General features: G+C 47.1%; 2 protein-coding genes across 2 annotated transcripts in view; both read left to right on the plus strand.

Moving 5' to 3' along the window:
- CPNE1 (copine 1) overlaps nt 1–15,732 on the plus strand; it is a 42,459-nt gene extending 26,727 nt beyond the window's left edge. The window contains exons 2-17 of the mRNA NM_001171738.3: nt 3–128; nt 264–443; nt 1,662–1,736; nt 1,937–2,008; nt 2,623–2,706; nt 3,150–3,239; nt 6,903–7,001; nt 8,195–8,281; nt 8,381–8,440; nt 8,869–9,002; nt 9,652–9,706; nt 9,785–9,836; nt 11,401–11,534; nt 13,287–13,523; nt 14,265–14,416; nt 14,791–15,732. Coding sequence (NP_001165209.1) covers nt 3–128; nt 264–443; nt 1,662–1,736; nt 1,937–2,008; nt 2,623–2,706; nt 3,150–3,239; nt 6,903–7,001; nt 8,195–8,281; nt 8,381–8,440; nt 8,869–9,002; nt 9,652–9,706; nt 9,785–9,836; nt 11,401–11,534; nt 13,287–13,523; nt 14,265–14,381 — 1,602 coding nt within the window. The 3' untranslated portion in view covers nt 14,382–14,416; nt 14,791–15,732. The remainder of the gene's footprint in view (nt 1–2; nt 129–263; nt 444–1,661; nt 1,737–1,936; nt 2,009–2,622; nt 2,707–3,149; nt 3,240–6,902; nt 7,002–8,194; nt 8,282–8,380; nt 8,441–8,868; nt 9,003–9,651; nt 9,707–9,784; nt 9,837–11,400; nt 11,535–13,286; nt 13,524–14,264; nt 14,417–14,790) is intronic.
- Nucleotides 15,733–17,587: 1,855 nt separating this feature from the next.
- The window catches only part of FER1L4, a 34,631-nt gene continuing 27,653 nt past the window's right edge, over nt 17,588–24,565 (plus strand). Inside the window, exons 1-10 of the mRNA XM_015296254.4 lie at nt 17,588–17,682; nt 17,798–17,853; nt 19,190–19,278; nt 20,544–20,643; nt 21,645–21,736; nt 22,327–22,368; nt 22,470–22,637; nt 22,907–22,967; nt 24,021–24,152; nt 24,303–24,365. Coding sequence (XP_015151740.2) covers nt 17,604–17,682; nt 17,798–17,853; nt 19,190–19,278; nt 20,544–20,643; nt 21,645–21,736; nt 22,327–22,368; nt 22,470–22,637; nt 22,907–22,967; nt 24,021–24,152; nt 24,303–24,365 — 882 coding nt within the window. The 5' untranslated portion in view covers nt 17,588–17,603. The remainder of the gene's footprint in view (nt 17,683–17,797; nt 17,854–19,189; nt 19,279–20,543; nt 20,644–21,644; nt 21,737–22,326; nt 22,369–22,469; nt 22,638–22,906; nt 22,968–24,020; nt 24,153–24,302; nt 24,366–24,565) is intronic.

The raw sequence follows: 24,565 nt of genomic DNA on the forward strand, positions 1-24,565 counted from the left end.
AGATGGCGCAGTGCGTGAGCCGGGTGCAGCTGTCCGTGAACTGCCGCCGCCTCCTCGACCGCGACGTCGGCTCCAAGTCGGACCCGCTGTGCGTCCTCCTGCAGGACGTGGGAGGCTGCTGGGCTGAGGTACGGCCGCTCGGTGCGCGGGGCTGCCCTCCGCTGCAGGCACGGCGAGGCGCTGCTTCGCCCGTTCCCCCGCGCCTGCCCTCACCCTCGGCCTTTATCCAAGTGCCTTTTATATTTGTCCCTGTGTCCGTACAGTTAGATCGCACGGAGAGGATTAAGAACTGCCATGACCCGGAATTCTCCAAGAAGCTGCTCGTTGACTACTACTTTGAGAAGGTGCAGAAGCTGAAGTTCGGCGTGTACGACATCGACAACAAGTCTGCTGAGCTCAGCGACGATGACTTCCTCGGGGGCATGGAGTGCACGCTGGGACAGGTGTGTGAGGGCTGAGGCGCGGCAGGCCTGGCCGGCTGCTCAGAGGCTGCAGCATGTCCGTTTTTTAAGCTCTGCTTTGTTACACTTCCAAAACAGATTAGTTCTTGTCTGTTGAATATAACTGGAGGAACCGTGATGGTGAGCACACAGCGAAGGTTAAAAACGTGTGCTTTGTGAGTCCTGGAATTGTAGGGGTGGGATGAACCTCTGGAGATCATCCAGTCCATGGGTGTCCAGCCTTTGGGCTTTCCTGGGCTGCACTGAGTGAAGACGAATTGGGCCATAATATTGTTAATAAACAAAACCATAAAACTAACGGGTTGGTTTAATCCAACCCCCTCACTATCCAGGTTCCCTACAGCAGGTTGCATAGGAAAGCATCCGGGCGGGTTTGGATATCTCCAGAGAAGGAGAATCCAGCACCTCTGTGCATAGCCTGTGCCAGGGCTTGGGCACCCTCACTGCACAGAAGTTCTTCCTCATGTTCAGATGGAACTTCCTGTGTTCCAGTTCGTGCCCACTGCCCCTCTTCCTGTCTCTAGGCACTGCTGAACAGAACTTGGCCCCATTGGTTGCCTCCCCCCTTATGGATATTGCTAAGCATTGACTAGATCCCTGCTCAGCCTTTTCTTCCCCAGGCTGAACAGCCCCAGAGCTTACAGCCTTTGAAGTCCTTGCTTCATGTAGGAGCATTTGTAGCACTAGCTGGAGCCTGGGAGTGAGGAAAACCCTGGAGAGCAATGGTAGCCTTTTGGTTTCCTTGGGGCAAAAAAATCCTCAGGCCGTTAATTCAGGGAAGATTGCCTGAGAATCTGCATGAATTTCCTGAAGAGGAGTTGGTATTGTTAGGTAGAAGGAGAAGGATGGGGTTTGAGATAGTGAAGGACTTAAATAAATAGACAGTCTGATTTTCAGTAGCTGTTTGGCTACTTAAAATGCAAAAGTCTTGGTCTTGGGGGAAGCAGCAACAGGAGGCTAGTGTTAAGTTTTGGGATGTGTTACAGGGAATTATTTTGTGGAGAGGGAAAACTTTAAGGCTGCTTAACCATTTCAGGAGCACAAACTGGTAGCTGTCACTGTAGGAAATGTTTTTTTTTTTTTTAAGCTGAGTTTTAAAAATAATTCCTCCTGAAGAATAATTCGTTGTTTCTTAATAATCCTTCAATAATAATGATCTTTCTCTACCTTGATATTATATTATCTGTCTTTTAATCTCAGATTGTGTCCAGCTCAGTGTTTACCCGACCTCTGGAGCTGAAGGAGGGAAAGCCAGCAGGAAAAGGCACCATTACGGTAAAGAGGTTGTGTGGAAAAAAGGATTTCTCATTCTTTGGTACAAGGTCTGCGACAGAGTAACATTTCTGGTTTTGTTTCTTTCTGTTTTCAAGTTCAGAATGTGTAGAGGAACAGTATATATTTGTAACAATACATGGAGGTTTTTTCATGCATAAAAGATACACAAAATTCTGTACTTTTTAAAATTTTTGGCACAGATTACAGCAGAGGAGATTAAAGATACCAGGGTTGTTAATCTGGAAATCGAAGCCCGAAACTTGGACAAAAAGGTATTGATTAATTTATTTATTTTTTAATGATATTGCATGCTTGTGTTGGTCTTGATTATATCTACAGCAAGTGCCTTTGGCCAGGATTCTTACTATACTGCAGGCGTTCAGCTAAGCACTGTAAGGCATGTGTAAAAAGGCTCACTGTTCTGTTGCCAGTAGTGGAGACATAATTACATGGCAGAAAGCATGATAGCAGATAAGAGATTCAACCACCAGGTTTCGGTTCTGGATAATTATTTTGGTTTTGGAGTATTCTATACTTTAACGTATTAAATAATTGTTTCGATTGAATATTGTAACTGTGACATGAAGTGGACTTTTGTAATGTTATAAAGGAGGAAAAGGTGGAAGCTTAGATATGCTGCCTTGGTGTTACTTTAAGCCAAGAGTGATTTATAGTAACAAAATGCTCTAAGGAAGCACATTCTTGTAATCAGAGCTGGTACACTGTGATGATTTGTAAAGTGCTGCAGTTTAAAAGAGGTAAGGAAACGTATGGCTTATTTGACTTTGTGATTTGTTAGAAGTGAGTTGTACTGATTACCTAGCTCTTCTCTTATCTGAGGATAATACAGAGGTCTGATGAAGGTCTGTTGGGATTTTGTTTGCAGGATTTCTTAGGTAAATCGGATCCATTTCTGGAGCTGTACAAGCAGAATGATGCTGGAATGTGGCAGCTGGTGTACAGATCAGAGGTAGCATTTCTACACTGATGTGTTTCTTGTTAAGTTTGTCTGACAGCTTAGTGTATCTCACTTCTGGTAATGCTGTGCTCCACTTCTGCAGTGAAACTTGTCTCCCCAGAAAGGGATTCTACTCACTGGCTACCTGGCAGAAAATGGTTAATTTCCTGCCTAATGAGAGTTAAGCTGAAGAATCCGACCATGTACCAAGGGAACAGTGGCAGGACTCTTCTGCCTTTTAGTGGCAGTGAGCTGTGAGATTGGCATGGCTCTGCAGTTCTGCCCAGCTCTGAACTTCAGGCTTCTAACAGCGCATCTCTTTGCTCATGTCAGGGTAGAAGTGACTGAGGCTGTTCCATGTCGTCCCACAGAAGTACAGAACCCTCATGTTATGTTTCTTAGTAATTTGCGCATCACGTCTCTCATGTGATGTTATGCTGTAATTTCTTTTTAAGGTCGTTAAGAACAACTTAAGTCCATGCTGGAGGAGGTTCAGCGTTCCCTTGCAGACGTTCTGTGGTGGTGATCTTAATAAACCTATCAAGGTACAGCCTTCAGCAATTCAGATTTGTTTGTTGTTATAAGTAACCCAATCTCTGACATATTAACTATGAGTAATGAAGTCGTCTAGTCATATTCAAAATTGTAAATTGCTTTTCTAGAATAATATGGCAGATAAGTGATTATGTATCTATTAAGTGTGAAGTCTGTACCGAAACATTATGAGTTGTCAAATGGAGAAGTCAGGAAATGCAGAAGTGATGCAGTTTCTAATGATTAGTCACAAGAATGATTTTGAATGGTTATTGGCTATTCTGGTTAGAGTTTCAGATTGTGGGGTTTTTGTTTAATTGTGGCTTTCTAATGCTATGTTAGCTGTGAGGCTTATATATTGGATAAACTTGAATGCATTAGGATACTGACATAGAGAGGGCAGGTGTCTGCTTCGTCTATTCATGAGAATGGTGAGCTTATTCCATCTTGTTTTTCATTCCATCTTGTTTTTCATTCCATCTCGTTTTTCTTTCTGTTCCAGCAAGAAATTTGATCTCGAGTTAGAACTGGGATTTCTTGTGGTCTCACATACGAGAATTAATACACTGGTCCTGAATTATGGGGGCAGTAGCAGAACAATTCTATCTTTGAATAACTTTCTACAAAAGTTATCTGATAGCAAATTAATTCAATTTGTGTTCTAAGAATGCACTAATGATATAGAAGCACTTAAAGCTTTAAATAGTTTAATGTTGAGTATTATCTCCCTCTGCTTATTCAGCTCCTAAACACTTTCCATTTACAGAGTTTTCCTGCCTCATCGTGCCTATGAAGAAAGCTTGTGCTGGAAGTTTGATCTGAAAGGTTTAGCAGAAATCAATGCATGCCGATCTTTTTATTCATGCAGCATGGCAGATCCAAAAAACTGCTGAGGTTATTACCCTGGTTCAAACGTGCTGGGTTTGTTGAATGTGTTCTAAGCAGTGGTCATGAGCTTTTGTTACTGGACAGTGAGCAATCTTAGATCAGAAAGAAGTCTTCTTGGTCTGAAGGTGCTAAAGGAAATGTGGAAAGGAGGAGGTTAAGAGCTGTGTGCTACCTCGTCAGAAGTGACATGGTATGGCTGAGACATTTTGTTATGAGGTTGTATTTCCTATACTCTGAAACACTTCTGCTTTTGCTTTAGAACCTTTCTGTGCTTTGGGATTTGTTTTGCAATGATCTGTTTAAAAGCAAAACAAAATATAGATCTTTGCTGTTAGTTCCTTTCACCCCCAAATCCTGAATGCACGTGCAAATAAGCTATTAATTTTCACAGTTTACCTGTGGGGAAGTTGGTCAGAAAGAGGATTCCATACTGGTGGCCAGGAGCAGTGGAACTAAGGAGTGGAATATTCCACTGGAGATCTGTTTCCCTTTGGTACATGCTGCTTGGAACCTCTTGTTCAAGGCTTTCTAAAATTTGCATAGGAACAATCAGACAAGGAATGATGGTGGTTGCTGAGCAGAGAAGTCTTTGTACTGCAGCATTAGGGAAATGTCCATGTGGGCACCTGTCAGTTTGGTATGTCTTGTAAGTGTCAGCTCTGCCAGCCATGCATGAGGGTTCTGTAATGGGAAATGTGCACTAAATGTGTGTGTAAACATAAATCTTTTGATCAAATTAACAATGCTAACTAACATTTAAGTAATTGTGAAGTAGAGGGGTGTCGCTGTTGTTCCATATTAAAAACAGCTCAGATTTGAGACGTAATATAATCTTCTGATGGTTTCTTTAAGAAAGAGGCATATGAAAGTAGTTTCTCCCTCCCATAATTGTTTAAATAGAAGTAGTAAATGTGGGATTTAAAAAAAATACAGTGCAACAATAACAAACCCTTTCCAGACCGTGCATTTGGTGGCATGTGCATAAAAGCAAATCCATTTGGTGTGAATTTTGGAAGTTTCTCTTGTAGATAAAAGGAGGCTTTTACCCACTGAAAGTATTCCAGTGAATATTTGATGGTTCAGTTGAGTAATTAATCAGTAAATAATCGCAATGCAGTAACCTGCGGTTAGCTGACCACTGAGGTCAGACCATGTTTCAGAAGGCAGTTACTGGCAGATTCAGGTGTTTGTTCCCCACTTCACATCTTCCATGTTCTGTTTGCAGCAGCAGCACCCTTCGGGCTGTGCACTCCGAATCTTTGTCCATTTTAGAAAACCCTTGCAAAAAGAGCTTTGTTGTAAGCTAACTCATACTGTGAACCACTAACAGAACTGGTCATTAAGTAGTTGGATTCTTTTGTCTGTGGTCAGGAGGGGACAGGGACAAGCAGAAGAGAAAGGTGCAAACTGCTGTGTTCTCTGCAGCATGTTAGTGCCAAGGGCACCCTCAGTCTCTCACAATGACCTGCAGTGGCCTCCCTGATGTGGTCACATATCTTTTGAGTGATGCTTTGAACATTAGAGTTGTTGAGAGGGGCAGAAGAGGAGGCTTGGGGATGCTTCCTTGGCACAGAATGTAGAAGGGATGGACAGAACAGTGGTGGGTTGGGACGGATGAAGAAGGAGAAGAATGGCACAATCTCTAAAGCAATTTTGTTTTTCCAGTGAAGAACCTGAAGGATGGCACGGTGCCTCTAGTTTGGGTGGCTAGCTTCGTCTGCAGTTCACTCAGCTTTTTGTGCACGTTTCCCACTGATAGCAGTGGAAGATCCCAGGTGGATCAAAAGCAGCAGGTAGTTGTCCAAGAACCCCGTCCTCAAATTTGCTGATTGAATTTGACTTCCTTATCTAGGCGTTACCTGTAGGTTCACCTTATCAATAATGCTGAGGAGAAAGCTGTCACCCTGGTTAGTACTGGAGTAACACCAGTTTCTTGGTTAATAAAAGCAAATCTGAATGGGCTTTTGAATTGGAGGAGTGTGTGAGCTTGAGCAGGGGGAAAAGCTGCCATTCATAAGCTTTCTTGACTGACTGCTTCTGGAATTACTTTTGTTCTGCTGTCATGTGCATTGTGCATGTTATAACTGCTTCTTACAGTTGTTGATTTCATGGGGAGCTGTTGCCAATGCACATCGTGCTGTGTTAGCTTGAAGCCATAGTTATTATCATATTTTTTGTTTTTAAATGCATTGCTATTTTGCATTCTCTAGTTCTGAAGATTCAAGCTTACGCGCTGTTTTAAACGTGACTGGTTATTAATTGTTTGTAATTTGATTGCTATAAGATGCAGAAAAAGACAGACTTAGCGCTCCGTGGAAATTGTAGTTTCTTTGCAAATTGACACTGTTGCCAGGCAGAAGAAAGAAGTTTATTCAGAAATTAGATAAGACTTTTAGGTGCTTCTTCCCATTACTCCACTTGCATATCGTGTCCTGAATGATTTCAACTTTGTATTTTTGGCCTGTGAAGTCTGGGGCTTTATTTTGTTGATTTTTTTTTTTCTTCGTTTTTGTTTTGTTTCCATTTGAACTGGAAGGAAGGCTGTCACTTTGCATACTCAAGTAGGTGAGCAATTGAATGTCTTCCTTGTTCTGGGATACACACAGTGTGTCTCCTACTGTCAGGTTTCAGGTAGTGATATGGATCGCACCACTGGATCAGATTTGACAGGGAGATTCACTAGCATCACTGCAAAGCTGTTGGAGGCAGGAGATTGCGTGGTGAGCAGCTGTCATTCACCCTAACACAGTATGCTTACCCATTTCTTGCTGTCTCTTTCCTTTCAGGTGCAGTGCTCTGATCATGACAGTGATGGGTCACATGACTTGATAGGTGTTTTTGAAACTAACCTGACTCAGCTGCAGAAAGCAGTGGATGGCTGTCCGGTGAGCTTTCTTTGTTCCTCAGTTTCATCTGTAATTCAGTCTGTCACAAACCCTTTTTAATACAGATCTCTGAGGGATTTTCAGTTGCTGCTTTCAAAAGTCTTTTTTCTTCTGTATCTGTCTCTGTATTCTTAAGCCATTATCTTGGAAAAATAAAACCTGGCATGGGGAGGATGCTGCTGTTTTCCTTGGGTGCTGTTACCCTTCCTGTTCCTACAGACATCCTTCAGCCTGTTGTCTGCTGGCTATGTACTGCTTTTTGCAAGCCATTCTGCATGATTTTGCCTCTCCTGAATCAAATGGAAGCAAAAGAGCTTCTTTAAAAGAGCTTAACAGAACAGTCCAGAGGTAGGACTTGTCTCAGGTAATGTGTGCCTGAGCTGGTCGCCCTCACCAGCATTCTGGTTGCCTTTCTAGGTAGCTTTCTAGATAGTGGGAAGAAATGGTGCTTCCAACGGTCTCTCTTCTTGCTTTATCTTGGGCACTCATTTTAGAGTAATTTGAGTATTTGCTAGTGGTGCCAGTTTCTCTGTTTTCTACAGCAAAAGCCTGTACACTCATTTTCATGGAGAGGTCTCATCTGAATTCAGACCAATGAATCCATTTGCAGGACATAGCCTGGGAGTGCTTCTAGTCACCAGCCAATTTGATTTCTGTATTTGTAATCCTAAAGCTTATGGAAGATTGTTGCCTTCTTCCCTAACCCATATGAAATCAGAACTACTGTTAAGTGAAACAAAACAGTGATATCAGAACACTGATCCCTCTGCTACTGAGAACCTGAGACCTAGGGCTTTTTGGCCTCCTTCCCTCCCCCTTCTCACTTTGCCTCCTTGGCTTCTGAGTTCATTTCCTGACCTTAACTGAAAAAGAATGCAGTTATGTTAAGAGAAATGTTTGTATTTGTGACAAACTTCTTTGCCCTCTGTTAAGTGTTCAATGGTTCTACAGAGAGCAAGAGTCAGGTTGTCACAGAGAGGAACTTCTTTGAAATATTCTCATGTGCTTTGCCCAGTGATGGCAGCAAAAGCATCAATTTAACTTGTCAAATAGCAGCCACAGTAGTCACAAACACTTCTAAAATGAAGTTTCATAATACTCCGAAGTTGCGATGTCTCACACTGCTCTATTTCAATAGTTAGCACTGCTGCAGATGTTTTATAATTTGCTTATTGTCTGCTTTCTTTTTGTAGATGGAATTTGAATGCATTCATCCTGAGAAGAAACAAAGGAAAAAGAGCTACAAAAACTCAGGCATTATTAGCATAAAGTCCTGCAAGGTAGGAAGATGGCTGTTGTTTGTCTTTTTCTATTTTCTGATGATCAAGAAATCTATTGTTACAGGAAGGAGGTGTAACGCTGTCTGTCTGTTCCTCTAGATTGAAACAGACTATTCGTTCCTGGACTATGTTATGGGAGGCTGCCAGATTAATTTTACAGTGAGTTGTTTTCCCGCTTCATGTCTTAGTAGACGATAGAACATGGCAATGAAGTTATGGTTAGTACTTTTAATTTGCAGTATGTGTCTTAAGGAGTAATGAACGCTGCCAAAAAGAATTGATTTTTATATTTTGCTTTTTGATATCAAGTAGCAAATTTAATGGATCTTGGATTTTTCAAGCTTCTTCTGAGAAATCAATTCCCTGTCTAGATGGAAAGGACAGCTGCTCTAAGGATGTGCATGTGCCCTGGTGGGAGATGTGCAGGCTTGTTTGCCTGCCCCTGTTTGAAGTTGTCTTTGTGCCTGGCAGGGAGGGAGCGGTATGGGGCTGTTCTTATCCCTCTGTTTCTGGTTGTTTTTGCTACTTCTCATTTGCTTATGATGCTGTTTCACTGACCTGCTGTTATCATCCTCCAAACTGATTAGGTGGGCATAGACTTCACTGGCTCCAATGGTGATCCCAACTCACCAGATTCTCTTCACTACATCAGCCCAGATGGGATAAATGAGTACTTGATTGCCATCTGGAGTGTGGGAAGTGTAGTCCAGGATTATGACACGTATGTAAGAGGTTCTTAGCTGTTCTAGCCCCCTTATAAAAAATGTTTTACAGTGGATTGTTGGTCAGGGCTGATACCTCATTCTGGAGCTGTAGTATTTGGATGACTGAGGTGCTGCTGCCTTTCCTTGGGAGATCCCTTCTGGAACTGCTGCTGCTTCTTCCTGCTTCTGGTATTGCCAAGAAAGGCAATGAAAATCCTTTTTAATAAAGCATGTTTGCTTTATTTGTCCTTCCAGATCTGCACCTTTGTGGCCCTGGGTTACCCTGTAATGCTACTTTAGCTGGTTGTAATCCCTTCTTGGTAATGGTGCATTTCAAACATGAATCCCCTGTTAGACTCAGTGGGAGCCTGTTTGCCTGCTCTGTCCTTCAGCAAAGCTGTGACTGGATTGGCTTTTCTTTTGCTACTGTGAAATCTCCTGAGAGTTGTGCAGGATACTGCATTCAGAGACATTGTGAAATTGTCAGTCCCACGCCTGAAATCCTTGGGTAACTGTTTACTGACCATGGGAAAACTAGGTGGTGTGCTTGTCCTTGATGGCAGGAATTGAACCTTCGTGTACAGCTGTTTCTGGGAATAAAACAGAATTAGTAAAATATTACAGGATTTCTCTTTCTCATTTCTTCTTGTTGCCCTTTTTCCCAAGGGACAAGCTGTTTCCTGCGTTTGGGTTCGGAGCACAGGTTCCTCCTAGCTGGCAGGTAAGGCCTTCACAGCACTGTGCAGCTGCTCTGCTAATGTCTGCATTCTCTAACTGGTTGTAACATCGCCATTTCTAGGTGTCTCATGAGTTTGCTTTGAACTTCAATCCCAACAACCCTTACTGTCAAGGTGAGGACACCTCTTTATTAATATTTCACTGAGAGGGACTGATGTTTGAAGTGTTCATTCCTTTCATAACTGGTAAAAAACCAAACAAAAACAAAAACAACAGATGCAGTGTGAAGACATCCAGCAAACTATGTGTACTCTCACCTGAATGTAAAAATCTATTGATGCAGACTTCTGTGTGGTCTGCATAAGCTCCAGTGAAGCAATCTAGGTCAAGTTTGATTGTTGGAGATGGAGGGAGCTGGGACATGTGGGGGTTCTAAACATCAGGAAGCACCTCTGTACTGTGTAATAGAACACTGAAGCAGGTTTCCCAGAGAGGTTGAGGAGTTTTTCTCCTTGGAGACCTTCAAAAGTCATGGGCTTGGGCCTGGGCTACTGTCTGTAGGTGGCCCTGTTAGTTAAGTGGGTTTGGATGAGATGTTCTCCAGAGGTCCTTTTGAAACTCAGCCAACCTGTGATTCTGATAGCCTGCTGAAATTTTTGTTGCAGCAACTTGGTTATTTCTTGTTGTGCTATAGGTGGCAGTGTGTCTGTGTTAGTCACACTTCCAAAGCTACCACGTGTTAAGGCTGTTAGTGACAGCGGTGGCTACTTCGGTATTACCAGTGTTCTTCTGTTGTTTTTAAAGGATTGTCTCAAGTGTTTATTTTCCTCAAAGCCCCATTCTTCTGTGGTAGTTATTTCAGCTGTTTTTAGTGGCTTGTCTGTAAATCAGATTATGAACTTCTAAGGGCTCTCTTGGCAAGCAGTAACGTGGAATTGTTCTGGAATAAAGAATTTTCCTCATGTTTTCTATCTAGTCTAAGGCCAACAAAAATGGAATCTGAGAATCGGTGTTAAAATGGAAGCATTTCCCTGCTCAGTTCCACATGCCTGTCTCACTGCAGTCTGTGTAATTGCTCTGTAACAGTACTTGTTGCAGTAGTTTTGAGAAATAGAGCACTGAAATCCGTATGGAGGGCAATGGCAAATAAAAGTGCATCACTATATGCCAGTACGTAGGGCAATTTAAATGGACCCACAAAAGAATTGGAACCATCAAAAATCAGACTTCTGACATTTTGATTAGTTAATGTGAGGGAAACTTCTTGCATGGGAGGAACCTTGGGGACTTATTTTTCTGTTAAAAAGCATTTAAATCCAGGAACTGTTGTCCATCTTGCACTGGGGAAATTGGCAATTAACTGTTCCAGAGAAGTCTGTGACCTTGTCTAATTAGACTACAATCATTTCAAAGAAACTGAATGACAGGGTAGAAAAAGGACAAGATCACCAGCATGCATTTGCTGGATTGTTTACCCCCAGCTTCCATTACTTTTATTTTGTTAGAGTCACTAAAAGTAGCCTAAAGAATGTAGAACAGGAGAGAAATCTGGAAATGTTGTCTCTGCAGATGTCCACTGGTTTCAGCTCTGTGCCTCGTATGTTCACTCTTATCTGCTGTTTGTTTTGTCCTTTAGGAGTTCACACCAGTGTGATTATCCTTTGCCATTCTATTTAGTAATAGCTTTAAATAATTACAGGAGAAAGTGTGAGGCAGCTCGCCTTCCTTGTATTACAGGGATCCAAGGAATAGTTGATGCCTACCGCCAGATCCTTCCTCAGATCCGACTCTATGGCCCAACCAACTTCTCTCCTATTATAAACCACGTGGCAAGGTTTGCTGCACACTCGGCGCAACAGAGAACTGCTTCTGTGAGTGCACGTCCTTTCCTATGGATCTGCATCTGGGTGATGTTTCTGTTTTTCTGTTCATGATGAGATAGAGTGGAATGGTAAAGAGATTCCTTCCTCCTTCCTCGAGGTTTCAAGTTTGGTCCTCTCTTACCAACCTCCAGAGGGACTTCCTACTCTCTTGGTTGATAAGTTGATATTGATATGAGTCTTTACCAACAAAGTATATAGCGGTGCTGTGTTGGCTTTTTGACCAACTGGACTTTGTCAGCAGTGGTGTTACCCTTACCTCTCTTGCCAACCTCCATCACTGTAGAGAATGCATGCAGAATAAAGGGGCCCTGTATGTTTTATTCCAAGCAATTTTGCATTCAAGAATGTTCACGAAGAAGAACTGAAAAATGTCAGAGGACTTGGCTGTTTGTCCCACCATGTTTGCATCAAGATATCCAGAGGGCCTTGCTTACAAACTGATTGGAGAGCTGGCAGATCAACATGTTGTGTTGCAGAGTGGCCATGCTTGCTTCTGCAGCTGCACTGCATGTCTTGTTTGTGTGCTTGCATGGCCATGGCTGCTGTTAAAATTCAACTCCATCTCTTAAAACTTAATTTGTTGTTCGTAAGGATGAATGGCTTATTTCCTGATACATTTAACTGATTCCATTTTGACTACCTAGTTAGAAGGAATTCTGATGTATGCTCTGATACTCACCTTCTGGGCTAGCTGTATCAGGATTTTGATTTTGACTGAAGTAGAAGATGATGAGGTACTTGTTCTAGGGAAATACTCTTCTTACATTTCTGAGGGTATTATTTTTTTTTTAGCTATCCAAACCCTTTGGGGAAACCTCTGTATTTTTGTTGAATATTTCTACTTTTTCTTATACGTGAAAAGTAAAGGGTATGTCGGTAATAGGTGCAATCACAGTAAACTTGTATTAACTGGCTTTTGGAAGTTTAATTTTCATTCTAAGTCTCTGATATGTTTGTTTTCATCTTAAGCCTGCAGATAGTTGCTATAAAACAGTGCTTGCAGTTTTCAGAGTGAGGTGCTGAACCTTAGCCTCTGGAAAGGAAGGGGATTTTTAAATGCTTTATCTTGCCAATGTTTTGGCTTAGGGTTTTTTTTCTTCCAGAAAAGCTCCTGTGTCCTTTCCCTTCTGTGTCGCCTCTGGAGTGTCTCCATGACGTGACATTTGCTGCTGCCATATGTTCAGATTTCTAATAGTTACCACTTAGATTACTGATAATTAAAACATAGAGTCACAGAATGGATTGGGCTTTAAGGGACCTCAGAGCTCCCGCAGCCCCGGTCCCTGCCATGGGCTGGTTGCCACTGACCAGATCAGTGCCCAGGGTCCCATCCAAACTGACTTTTTGGAGTAACAAATATTTATTATTAAATTTTATCCTTTTTTTGTGATGCCAGTGAATGAAGCAGCATCTGTCTGTGTGTGCTGTATGCAGCTTTGCTGATTTGGAAGTACTTAGCTCATTGCTAGTGTTGTATGTTAATTGGTGTAATTTTTCTTTGTAGATCAAATTCAAGCCTCTGTCTTTTATCTAACACAGAGGAAATGTGAAGTGCACAGGGAGAGGTGGTATGCATATAGAAAAAGGAACTTAGGTTAATTCCTTTTGATTTTTTTGTTTTTGTCTTATTCACTGCACAGTCTGCTTGCTTTTTTAGAGTCAGAAATTGCTCCTTTTGCCTTCAATTATGTGAGCTTTGATGCTGAACTCCCTAACTGAGTACTTTCTGATGTTTTTCAGCAATACTTTGTCTTGCTGATCATCACAGATGGAGAGATCACTGATCTGGACCAAACCAGGCAAGCAATTGTTAATGCTTCTAAGCTGCCGATGTCCATCATTATTGTTGGAGTTGGTGAAGCTGATTTCAAGGCAATGGAGTTTCTTGATGGGGACAGTGGTGTCCTGAAATCCCTAACAGGAGAGCCTGTTGCACGAGACATCGTTCAGTTTGTGCCTTTCCGACAGTTCAGAAATGTAAGTTGTCTTGAACGTCAGAGCAGTTCTGCTGCCCAGTAGATATGCAGTTGTTACAACAAAAATTAGCACGTGTCTAATGTATGTATGGCAAAGTTCCTAAGTGGCTTCTTCCCAGGGAGAGCTGAGACAAGCTTCTGTGATCAAAACTGCGTGCCTTGTCACAGCGCTACTGCAGCTTTACCTAAAGAATTTTAATTGTATCATTGATAATATCTCTAGGCTATTGCAGAGTTCGAGTAAAGAAGAAGCTTTCTCTCCTGGGATGCAAACATTTAGGAAAAGAAATGAGATCATATTGTCTCAGTCTATGTTGTTGAGTCCCATGAGTGATTTAAGCTGAGATAAGTCTTCCCTGTTGTTGAAAACAGTCCTGTCGTTCCCCAGCTCCTCCCTATATTTTCTTCTGACACTGGTGTTCATGCACGTTGCTCAGTGAAACCCAAAATAAGACACATTGCGAGTGACTGGGGCAGCTTCCCACCCACATCAGGGCCGTATGAAGGTTGTGTGAGTCTGGGCTTCCAGTGGGAGCGGTGCAGGGTTGGGAACACATGATTTTTCAGCAGCAGTGCTCACCAAGGCTGACTGGAAGCCCTCCCGAGTCTGTAGTAAGGAGCTCTTGAACTCACATGCCTGGCAGGTGGGGTTTGCAGTCTGAATTCTTGAAGAGAGTATGTCACTGCTGTGGTATTTCTTCTCCCTGCAGTACCTTTGATTTATTCTTGCTGTCCCTTGCAGGCTCCCCGGGAAGCTCTTTCCCAGGTGGTTCTGGCTGAAGTGCCGAAGCAGCTGGTGTCATACTATAAACTGCAGGGCTGGCCACCTGTGAAACTGCCGGAAACAAAGAAGATGTAGACTGCAGCCTCACGCCGGCCATACGTATCACTGGGGTGAGGAGAGCTGTCTGCTCGCGTTCTTCCCTTTCATACTCTGGGGTGTTCAGTGCCTCAAGATTGTACCAGTCACACTATCTTACCCACTTGTACTCTGTGTCTTTGATATTTCCTGTTCCTAACTGGAAGAAATGTACATATGAAAAAAAAAAAACAAACTGTTGGCAGTTCTTGTCAAAGAAAAATAGACCTTGTTGGTTTCCCACCTTGCAGTGGAGACACATCATACCACGCCTCATCACTTGGCATGACCTACCTGCTGCTTGGTGTCAGTGGGCACCTGCATGGAACTGCTCACACAGCACTGCTTCCAGTGTTAGGACAAACATATTTATTGTAAAGATACTTACCATGTATTCATTCCTTGGTAGTTCTTTTCTTCTGTCTATCTGCCTTGGATGTGGGGACACTTCTGTACTGGTTGGTACCTGTATGGGTCCTACTGAGTCCTGGCCTGAACCACTGATTGAGCACCTGAGGAAAGGACCCAGTCAGCACTGAGAGTACAGGTGAACGCAATTCAGCTGTGGGACCAGAAGGGGTGGAGCTGGCTGCACCTCTCTTAGACCTTATTTAAGGGCTGACTGCCACTGGGGAAGGCTCTCTGGTTGGAGATCCCTCCTTTGTGGAGTTTTCCCTACCAGCCTAGATCTTTAGATGGGTGAGCACTTTCCTTTTTTCTCTGTAATGCTTTTCCATCATGCTGGTTCCTTTGTCGTTACATCTCCTGCATCACCATTTCACTGCATTGATCTTTCTGATTGCTACAGTACCGCAGTCTCTTGGTTGGATGCCTGAGGTAGTTCTTGCTGTGCCTTCATAAAATGTCAGTATATTTTTATATGTAGACATTTATTTTTGAATTTCTGTTACCATACTTTGTAATCATTGTATTTTTATTATCACATTTTTCTACTAGCAGAATGTAATTCTGTGATGACCTTTTGCTTGGAGCCATTGTTGCAATTTAAGAATGCTGCACTTTGCTTATTTGTGGGTGGGGGATTAATGAGCTATGTGACTTTCAGAAGCCAGTAATTGGAAACATTGGAATTAAAATGCTTTGAGTGGTTTCCCTGGAGTCCCACTGGTATAAAGTGAAGAAGTGATTATCTGTGGAGTTATGAGGAAGTAGTTCCTTATCCTCAGAAGTGTGAAGCATGTGTTACTACATGGTTTGGGGTTGTAAGTAGACAAATGATAGCAAAGCATGATTTCCTTGAGACTGGAGGTAATTCATTTCAAAATAAAGGAACATGCACTACAAGTTGTCATCACTTTGAGTTGCATAAATAAATCTGCTTTGATTTACAGACCTGTTGTGACTTTTGTTTCCTTTCTGGGCTTTTTCTTTGTTTCAGCCATGTGGTTTATGGAAGATCTTTGCTACAGTACTCGCCTCGTGATTCAGCTTAGGTTGAGTGTGAGCAGCTGCAGAGCAAGGTGTCTGTCAGCATTAGTTTGTAACCTGTTAATCACAAAGACAAAATGCATATCCTGCAGCCCTATCCTGCAGTGAGGAGCTGTTTGTTTACTGTGAAATTATGAAAGCATTTGTCCATTGTACTGACTACACCAGGAATCTGTGAGAAGAAATGGGAAGACCGCCCGGTGATTCAGCCTATGAAACGGATTGGTTGCAAACCTGTGTGTAAGCAGAACTGGGTGTGACTGCACGCCCTCAGCTAGGCTAATCGTGTCACCAAAATACAGCTTGTGTTTGAAGGGTAGTGGCTCTAGGATCACTAATGAACCAAGAAGAGCCTGTTAGTTTTGCCTTCAAACAGTTGTTTTTTTCACCAGGTGTTCTGCAGACAGCAGCAGCTTCCTCCCTCTAGTGAAACCTGGATTCTCTCACCCTATTTAGTCCCTCAGCTGGCCTGCAGCATCCAGTTTTCTTGCACTTAATGAGAGAGATTGCTTGGATTCTTTTGAGTGGCTGCAGGCCTGAACTAAAATGAGTTACAAGCGTGGAAGAGAGGAAGGAGAACTCAGAGCTACAACTTGGCAGAAGCTGTGCTGTGTTGGGAGCATCCTCTACTCGTGCTTTCTGCTGCTTACAGCCTGTAGGCAGAGCTCTCTTTGACTCTGTTACATGTACAAACAAACCTGGGGCTGGTGTGTGTGTGTGTGTGTGTGTATGAGTGTGCCTTCCTTTCTTTTTTTCTAATGGTGTTCTTTGAAGGAGGTTTACAGCAGTAAACAGTCCTTTGTTTGGCTACAGAAATACCAGCAGCATTGCGCAGTGCTTGGTTTCAATGAACGGTCTCTTTGGCAAGATGAGCAGTTAGCAGAGGACAGGCTCTGAGACAGCACCATGCATAGTGACAAATGTGTTTTGCCTCCCCTTTTTAAATGTATGTCTGTTTCCAAGGAGGAAAATAGGTGGTCTTTGGTACCCGTTGGTCTCCTCGAGCTACGCAGGGAGCTTGGAAGTGCGTTTCTCAGCTGGCTGAGGTGACTGCAGATGCTGGATCTGATAAGGGTGACCTTCCCTGCCACCTGGGTGTAGCTGGAATGCAGGCTCACTGCATGCCTGGTGCCTGAGGCGAGGGACAGCTCAGTGCAGCCTCCTGGGAAGGAAAGCTGTTCTCGCTCAGTGTCTGCCTGCTGCGAGCTGTTCCACGTCGCGCTTCGTGCCCCGCTGTGCCCGCGCTGCTCCCTCCTGGTGCAGGCAGTGCTCCTTTACCCAGGCGTCGTGCTGAGGCCGTGCTCGGCACTAATTCACCGAAGCCAACGCACTGTCTTCAGACAAATGCAAACGGTGCAGCTCTGGGTGGCCGGGAAGCTACGTGTGCTCCCTGGGGAGCTGATGCCATCTGATCTGCTTAGAGCGGGCACCAGATTTGCCCACCAGCAGCATATCTGCGTGCTGAACGTCTCATTCCACGGCCTGTGTTACGCCCCTGCAGCCCTCCGGCCACAACGGCCGTGGGCTCTGTGCTCCCCATTCCCAGCACTGCCGCACGGCACGAGAACGATGCCGCGAACGATGCCCCGAGTTCTCCGTGGCCGGGAGCTGTGCTCAGCCATAGCCCAGGGCTGGGGCGGGCGGCCCGCCGTGTGCTCGGAGCCGGCCCTGAGGCGTCCCCGTGGGGCACCTGGAGGGAGCGGGCCGCCGAACCGGCCGGGCGAGTCGGGACTGAGTCACGGCGGGCGGGCGGTGCTGTCGGCCCTCGGCTCTATGGCGCTCAGCGTCGGCGTCCGGCGGCTCTCCCACCTGCCGGGCCGCGGCGAGCGGCAGGTGCAGCTCAGCTTCCGAGGTGGGCGGCGAGCCGGGAGGGAGGGAGGCGGGGAGGCACGGAAGGGTCTGCTGTGGCCGGGGCAGGGCAGGGCAGAGCCCCAACGGAGCCTCACACCTCTCCTCTGCTTCCCAAGGCTTCACCCAGAAGACAAAGAAGATCCGCTGCGGCCCGGAGGCTGTCTTTGGGGAGGTGAGCGTGTGGCCACCATGTGAGGACTGGGGCAGCTGGGATGGGATGGGATGGGATGGGATGGGGATGGAGATGCAGCACACGTCGGCTGGCGCCTGGGCGGACGGGTGGGGCGTGGGGATGGGACACATCTCGGAACGACGGGAAGCCCTCCTACCTCCCTGCCGTGCACGGCTCCACCGGTCCGTGCCTGCAGCCTGCGGTGCGTGGCCAGCAGGGCTGGTGGCGCCGTCCTGTCTCCTATCTCCCGTCCTGTGTGCTCTGTGTTACCTGGGGCTCCTTGGTGTCTGTAACGTGCAAGCAATTCATCTAATCCATCTTTTGGAGAGCCTGGCTGCTCGGACAGAAGATGAGCCCTCCCCAAAAAGCTGTCAGTGGGCTCAGCGCTCTGTCCCTTCGGCAGCCAAGCTGTGGCTCTGTGCTGCAGAGCTCTCTCCCCTCCCCATCCTTTCTCCATCCCCAGCCACAGGGGCCAACCTGGCTGGCAGAGCTTCCCTCTCCCCCTGCAGCTCGTGTTGCCGTGCTCACAGGTTCGGTCACCTGCAGGCAGCCCTGCACGTGGGATGGCCCCCACAGCACCGCAGAGCTGGTTTTCTGCTGGTTCCCCGGGGGTGCAGGGCTGGGCAGGGGCTCCACTGCATTCACCTCCTGTGTCTGTGACCCCTCTGGCCTGGATGGACCTTGCCTGTCCCTGTCCCCTTCCCCAGTGAGCTGGGCTTTGGGAATGGCACTGTGTGGCATCCCTGTGAGCAGCAAACCTTAGATGAAGGTTGGTGCGCGCTGAGATAAAATGAAGGGCTGGAAAAACGGCACGTCCTGACTGCTGCTGGGGGGGAAATGATTTGCAGATGTAGGAAGGAGAGGTGAGCTGGAGCTGCTGCCCTCCCAGCAGGAGCTCAGGCTGAGTGGATCCAGGAGGTGGGGAAAGGAGATCCTGCAGGAAAAGGTGTCTGTGGTCCATCAGACAGCCTCCCATCAGGAGGAGAGAGCTGTAAATGGCCATAACAAAACACCTCTTTGTCCTGTCTGAGTCTGGCTTTGCCATGTTGTCCGGCTGCCCACAGGGCACGATGTTTCTAATAAAAAAGCTGAGCAGAAGCCACACATCTTCCAGAGAGCCAAACTCACAGCCTGCTACAGCCAGAGGGGCCTGCAGGGACCTGGGTGCTCTGGGCAGGGCCTGGTGGTGGTCTCTGTGCTCCATCACAACGCTCAGTACTGGGCACAAGGCATGCTGCAGCCGGCTCAGCTCCAGCCAGCACCTGCACAGAGCCACTGCACGGAGCTGTGGAGGCAGTGGGAGCTGAGGGGACCGCTGTGCTCTGTTTGCTTGCAGCTCTTCCGCTGGCCTCACTATGGGAAGCTTGGCGTGGGGGAGGTGCTGTCTGTCAAAGTGTACAACTGCAGCAAAGTGTTCAGTAACAGGTAGGTCCTCCAGGTGTTGGCATTCTGGGCTTCATATGGGGGAGGAAAATGTTTCTTGGCAAGTTGATGGGAGGAAGACATACAGGACATGAGTTACAGGACGGGGATGGATCTGGTTGTTCTGCTGCGGCAGCAGTACTTTGCATGGGGAGTCAAATAAGGGTGGTGGTTTTGCTGTGCCAGCATAGTGCAGAGCTGTGCAGAGGGTCCAGAGAAGACCCCACAGGGGGCAAAAGCAAAGTGGAGCCCCAGCAGCCCAACTGGGAACAGGGGAGCTGAGCCCCATGTCCGTGACACTGGGGTTTAACCTTCAAAAACCCAGCGACTCACATTTAAAGGATCAGGCAGAACATAATGCTGCTAAGCAGCCCGGGCAGTGCTGCGAGCTCAGCAGTGGGTTAGGAAACCCAAGAGCAGAGGTGACAGATGGAAGAAGGGATGGTGGAGCACGGGAGGGAGCAGAGCAGTGTGCCTGCAGGGAAGGTGCCAGCTCTGGTAACTTGTCAGAACCGAAGGAAAATCATCAGGAACGGCTTCATAGGGGCAGCTGATGGTACAAACAAACAAAATCAAAGCCATCAAATCCCTGCCAGAGAGGGTGTGGAGGAAACGGATAAGTACAGCACATGCAGGACACTCAAAGCCAGAGCAAAAAGTGTGAGTGAACTTCGTGTCGGTGTTTACTGGGTGCTTTCCTTATGGGAGAGGGATCAGAGGAGTTGTCTCTGGCTGAAATGTCAATAGGAACTGCTGTTCCTAAACAACAGCAAGTCACCAGGGCGTGATGGTGCTGAGCAAAGAAGTCCAATGGGAGAAGCCCAGACTGATGCATCTGTCCGTGCACCTCTGCTGCTGGTGAGCAGAGCTGGGTGGCAGAGGTCGGACTGCTTCACCCCACACTCAGCTGCCAGAGGGAGCTGGGGGGCAAAACACCAGTGGGCTGCGGCCAGCAGTGACTTGAGGTGGAGTGGGAGCTGCAGAACTCCATGCTTATTGCTACCACTTGCAGGGAGCAGAGATGGTCCTTCCCCAGTGAGAAACCCCTTTGGGCTGGGTGGATTTTGGCCTGATTTGCTGCAGGCGTTGCTGTGGTCCTGGGCTTATTTCCTAATGAAGCATTGCTCTCTGCAGGCTGAGCACACAGGGGTCGGTGCTCCTGAGGACTTGGGCTGCCAGAAACCTCGGTGCTCTCTTTCTCCAGAAACCCAGGGGCACATGAGAGCGTGCTGCGTGTAATGTTGCTAAAGCCTGTGGTTTTGTTACAGGCTCCTCGGCACCCTCGTCCTCAGCCTCCAACACCTGATGACATCTGGGCGCCTGATTCTCCGGGAGGCCCTCGTGGACAGGAACCACAGCATCACTGGTGTAAGTCCTCCTGGGCAGCCCAGGGATGGACACTGCTCCGCCACTCATCTTGATGGGAGAAAAGCCCCAGAAACATTCAGAAATGCTTTGTGGGCAACCTCTGGAACTTCCCAGGTGGAAGTGGGTGTAGCGGGTTGCTGGGGCAGCCCTGCGAGGTGCTGCGCCCCTGTTTGTCCTTCCCACGGGCAGTCTGAGTCACCCCGCGGTGCTGTGACCACAAACCCGCAGGGAAGCTGAGTGCTGCCGGGTGGTTTCAGTCTCCTGCAGCTCACTGCAGGACCGTCTGTGCTGGCAGAGGGAGCGGGACGGGGCCGACCCTTCAGCAGTCTGTGGTGGTTTGCAGGGACTGACCTGGGGCTCTGACGCTGCTGTAAGGTTGGAGCTGCTCTGTGGCCCCAAACCTTTGCTCAGCTGCCTCTTCCCGTGCTAACAGTGGAAATCTTGCTGATGACCCAGCCCAAAAAAGCACAACGGCTTTCATTTCTCAACTGGGTTGGGCTGGGCAGAACCAGAGCAGCCGGAGCTGCTGTCCCTCAGCTCAGCTGGGAAAAGCCATGTCCCCGAGGGAAGGAGGAGCCCTCTGGGAACAAGCCTGTCCCTGCTGCTCTGAGTCCTGATCTTTCCTGGCACATCTGGGGCTGGAGTAATTTGTGTCCCTTTTTCTTTCCTAGTGCTTTGACGGGGTTTCAAACCTTCTGCTCTCTACCCAGCCTTGTTCCAAGCTTCTGTTTTCACCCACCTTCTGCTACCGCCTCTCCCAGCAGCTGCATTCCCACCTCCCAGGGTTGTATTTCTCCTCCCAGAAACATGCCTTTGCCAGGGATTGACCTGTGGGCTCAGCTCCTACATCCCCTCCACCCTGAGAGATGGTTGCTTTGCCTTCTGTCTGCCAGCATCTCACTTGTTTCTTCATTTCATGCTTTTCTTTCCCTTTTCCTTGGCACTTGCACAGGCATTTTGTGGCTGCTGAGCTCTCAGGCAGATTGATTTTTTGGTTCTAGATCTACATTGAGTTGGATTTGCGCTACCAACCTGCAGAGGGCTCGGCTGGGACCTGGGTTGAAGAAGACTTTGTCTATCAGATGAAAGACAGGTACTGAAATCCTGGGAGGAGGACATTTCTGGATGGCTTGTACAGCTGCCTTAGTCAGGGTCAACCAAAGCCATTTGAGATACAGCCCAGCCCATCAACTCTCCGGGCTGATGCATTTCTGCTCTACAGCAGCAATAAGTGACCAGAGGTCTTGGAAGAAAAATACCCTGTCTTTACAGAGACCAGATGTGATTGACTGAAGCAACCACTGCACCCCAGGAGTCCTCTTGGACTCAGACACTTCTGCGGCATTCCTGGCTAATGGGAGCAAGGCTTTGTGGTTGTGAAGCTGCGGAGAGTGTGGCTTTGGACCACGTTAGCTCCAGGCACTCTGCACACAAGTGGTGCCCACGGCCAGTAGGTGTCTGGGCAGGCAGGATGACAGGCTCCAAGAGCATCACTTCTGGAGGGCCTAGAGATGAAGCAGAGGGCATGTAGGGTGGGAAGAGGAAAAGTGTCATTTTGAAGGATGCTCATGTTATGGCCAAGAGACAAGCAGGATCGTGACTGTGGCACTGTTATTTAAATGCATTGGGAAAGTGCCACAACACTGTTTTTTTTTCAGTAAAGCATCTCTTTTTTTCTTACAGTTCAGAGTTAATCGTCCGCAATCCTGGATTTGAGGAGCTGGAGTAAGTATCTCTACTTGGGATTGTCCACACGCCCTCCCAGGTGGAGGAAAGTGCACAACCCGCTCACCAGGGTGGGCGATGATGTGATGTGGGGATTGCAGGGCAGCCGAGGGGCCGAGAGCAAGTGAGCTGGACAGGAGGGCTGTGACACTGGGCAGAAAGCTGGCAAAGGGCCTGGAGACTGAGGAGGAGGAGGAAGAGGAGGAAGAGGACTTCTATGATGTGTCTGATGTGGAGGTGTCGGGCATTGTCTTCAGCCCTGTGAAGAGGTATCAGTGCTGTGCTCTTCCCACTTCCCTATGCCTTGGGGTGGGAGGTGCCAGCTCCACATGGATTCTGTGGGGATTCTGCATCTCTTGGCATTCTGCTTCCACAAAATGTCAGAAACCTTCATAGGTCTCAAATGGTACTGTTGGGTGTTGGCTCTTTCCTGTGTCAGGAGGCTGTTATTTTCTGGGTTTTCAGTTCCTTTAGTGGAGTCTTACCCAGATCCGTGTAGACGAAGGGATCAGCTCATCCAGGTTGTGTTTCTGTGCAGCCGTTCCAGAATTTGCTCCACACGGGACCTGTTTGCCACTCCAACCCCACAGAGCTTCCAGGTACTTACTGCAGCATTGGCTGTGTGTTCCTGCAGATGCCTCTGTAGCTGCCCCTCCAGCCAGTCCTTCACTGCCTTCCTGTGGGCATGAGGTTCTCCTGTTGCCATATACCCTGGCAAGACCTCTAGCCCGAAGACACCTTGCTTTGTGTAGCTTTCCCAGGCAAGGTGTGAGATTCCCTCATCCATGAGCACTATCTCCACAGTCGGCCAGCCCAGGGCAGGATTTCTTTTGGGTCCCCGTAGGGTGAGTGTACAGAGGAAGGATATTGGCATAACAGCCCCACATACGGTGGCAAAATGTTGCCTGAGAGGAGTTTTGGAGAGCTCCTGGACAGGGCTCGTGCCTGTCACACTCACCAGGACCTGTCCCAGTTTCCCAGGGATGCCTGTGGGACAGGGCTGAGAGCAGACAGCTCTGCAGGGGCTCTCGCTCTGGGAAGTTGGACAACAGGATTACTTGAAATCTCTGCAAAGTTTGGAAATGGAGGTCCGTCCCAGCTTTGGCCCTGCAGATTCCAGGGCTGGGTCTCACAGCCTGGATATGGCTTCAGATACTTCCTTGGTTCTCAGTAAACATGGGCTTGGATTTGAGTCCTCTGCTTTTCAGAGTTAGAGCTTATCTACTCAACAGAAAGCTTTTGTGGGGGTGGAACTTCCAACCTTCCTTTCCTTGACTCTTCATCCTAATGACTGTACTGTACCATGAGAGCATTTTTCCCGTGTCTTAAGACCTGTAAGCAGTCACAGCAAACGAGACAGCCATGTTCCAGACCTTTCAGAGTTGTCTATCTAATTAATGAGGATTCAAGGTATTAACAGAAGATACAAACAGAATCTTCTTGGAAATGCTCTGTGCAGCCCACCACATGGAGGCCGTGGCTTCATGGCCTCTTGGCCTGCAAAGCCCTGTGGGAGCAGTGCTGCTGGGGAGGTGGCAGGGTCTTGCCAAAGGTTCAATATCACTTCAGTTTGGTGTTGGCTGAAGCAGATTTCAGCAGCTGTGCTCTTGTCAACCCTGAACATCCAGACCTTTTCTCCCGTGCTTCCTCAGGTTGGGATTAATATCATCGAAGCACAGAAGCTGGTGGGGGTGAACATTAACCCCTTCGTGGTGGTCAGGGTTGGAGAGGACAAGAGGCACACGGCAACGCAGAAGTCAACAAACTGTCCCTTCTACAACGAGGTGTGTGCTGTGGACAGAGGCTCCACCACGCAGCGTTGGTGCCGGTGGCCGAGCGCTCGGGGTGCTCTTGGTGCAGCTGCTCTCAGGGGGAGGCAGCTGTGGAGTCCTGCTGGGAGCCCAGGGCTCAGCTGTCTTTCTTTCCCCTTTCAGTACTTTTTGTTTGAATTCCACGAGCCAAGGGAAGTTTTATTTCACAGACTCATTGAGATTTCGGTAAGTACGTCCTCCTCGTGGTCCCTCATCTGTAACCGGTACAGCCTGCTGCTTCTGTGTGTGGATGGTGGGAGCTGTTGGCAAAGGAAGGGCAATTTGTGCCTGTAGGAAAGTGTAAGCAGGCAGAGAGTGGGCTTCAGAATCCCCTGGTCCAAAGCACCGTGGGGCTTTTCTGAAGGCAGCTGAACCCAGCCAGTATC

Source organism: Gallus gallus, chromosome 20 (genome assembly GCF_016699485.2).
Source record: "Gallus gallus isolate bGalGal1 chromosome 20, bGalGal1.mat.broiler.GRCg7b, whole genome shotgun sequence".
Classification (NCBI taxonomy): Eukaryota; Metazoa; Chordata; class Aves; order Galliformes; family Phasianidae; genus Gallus; species Gallus gallus.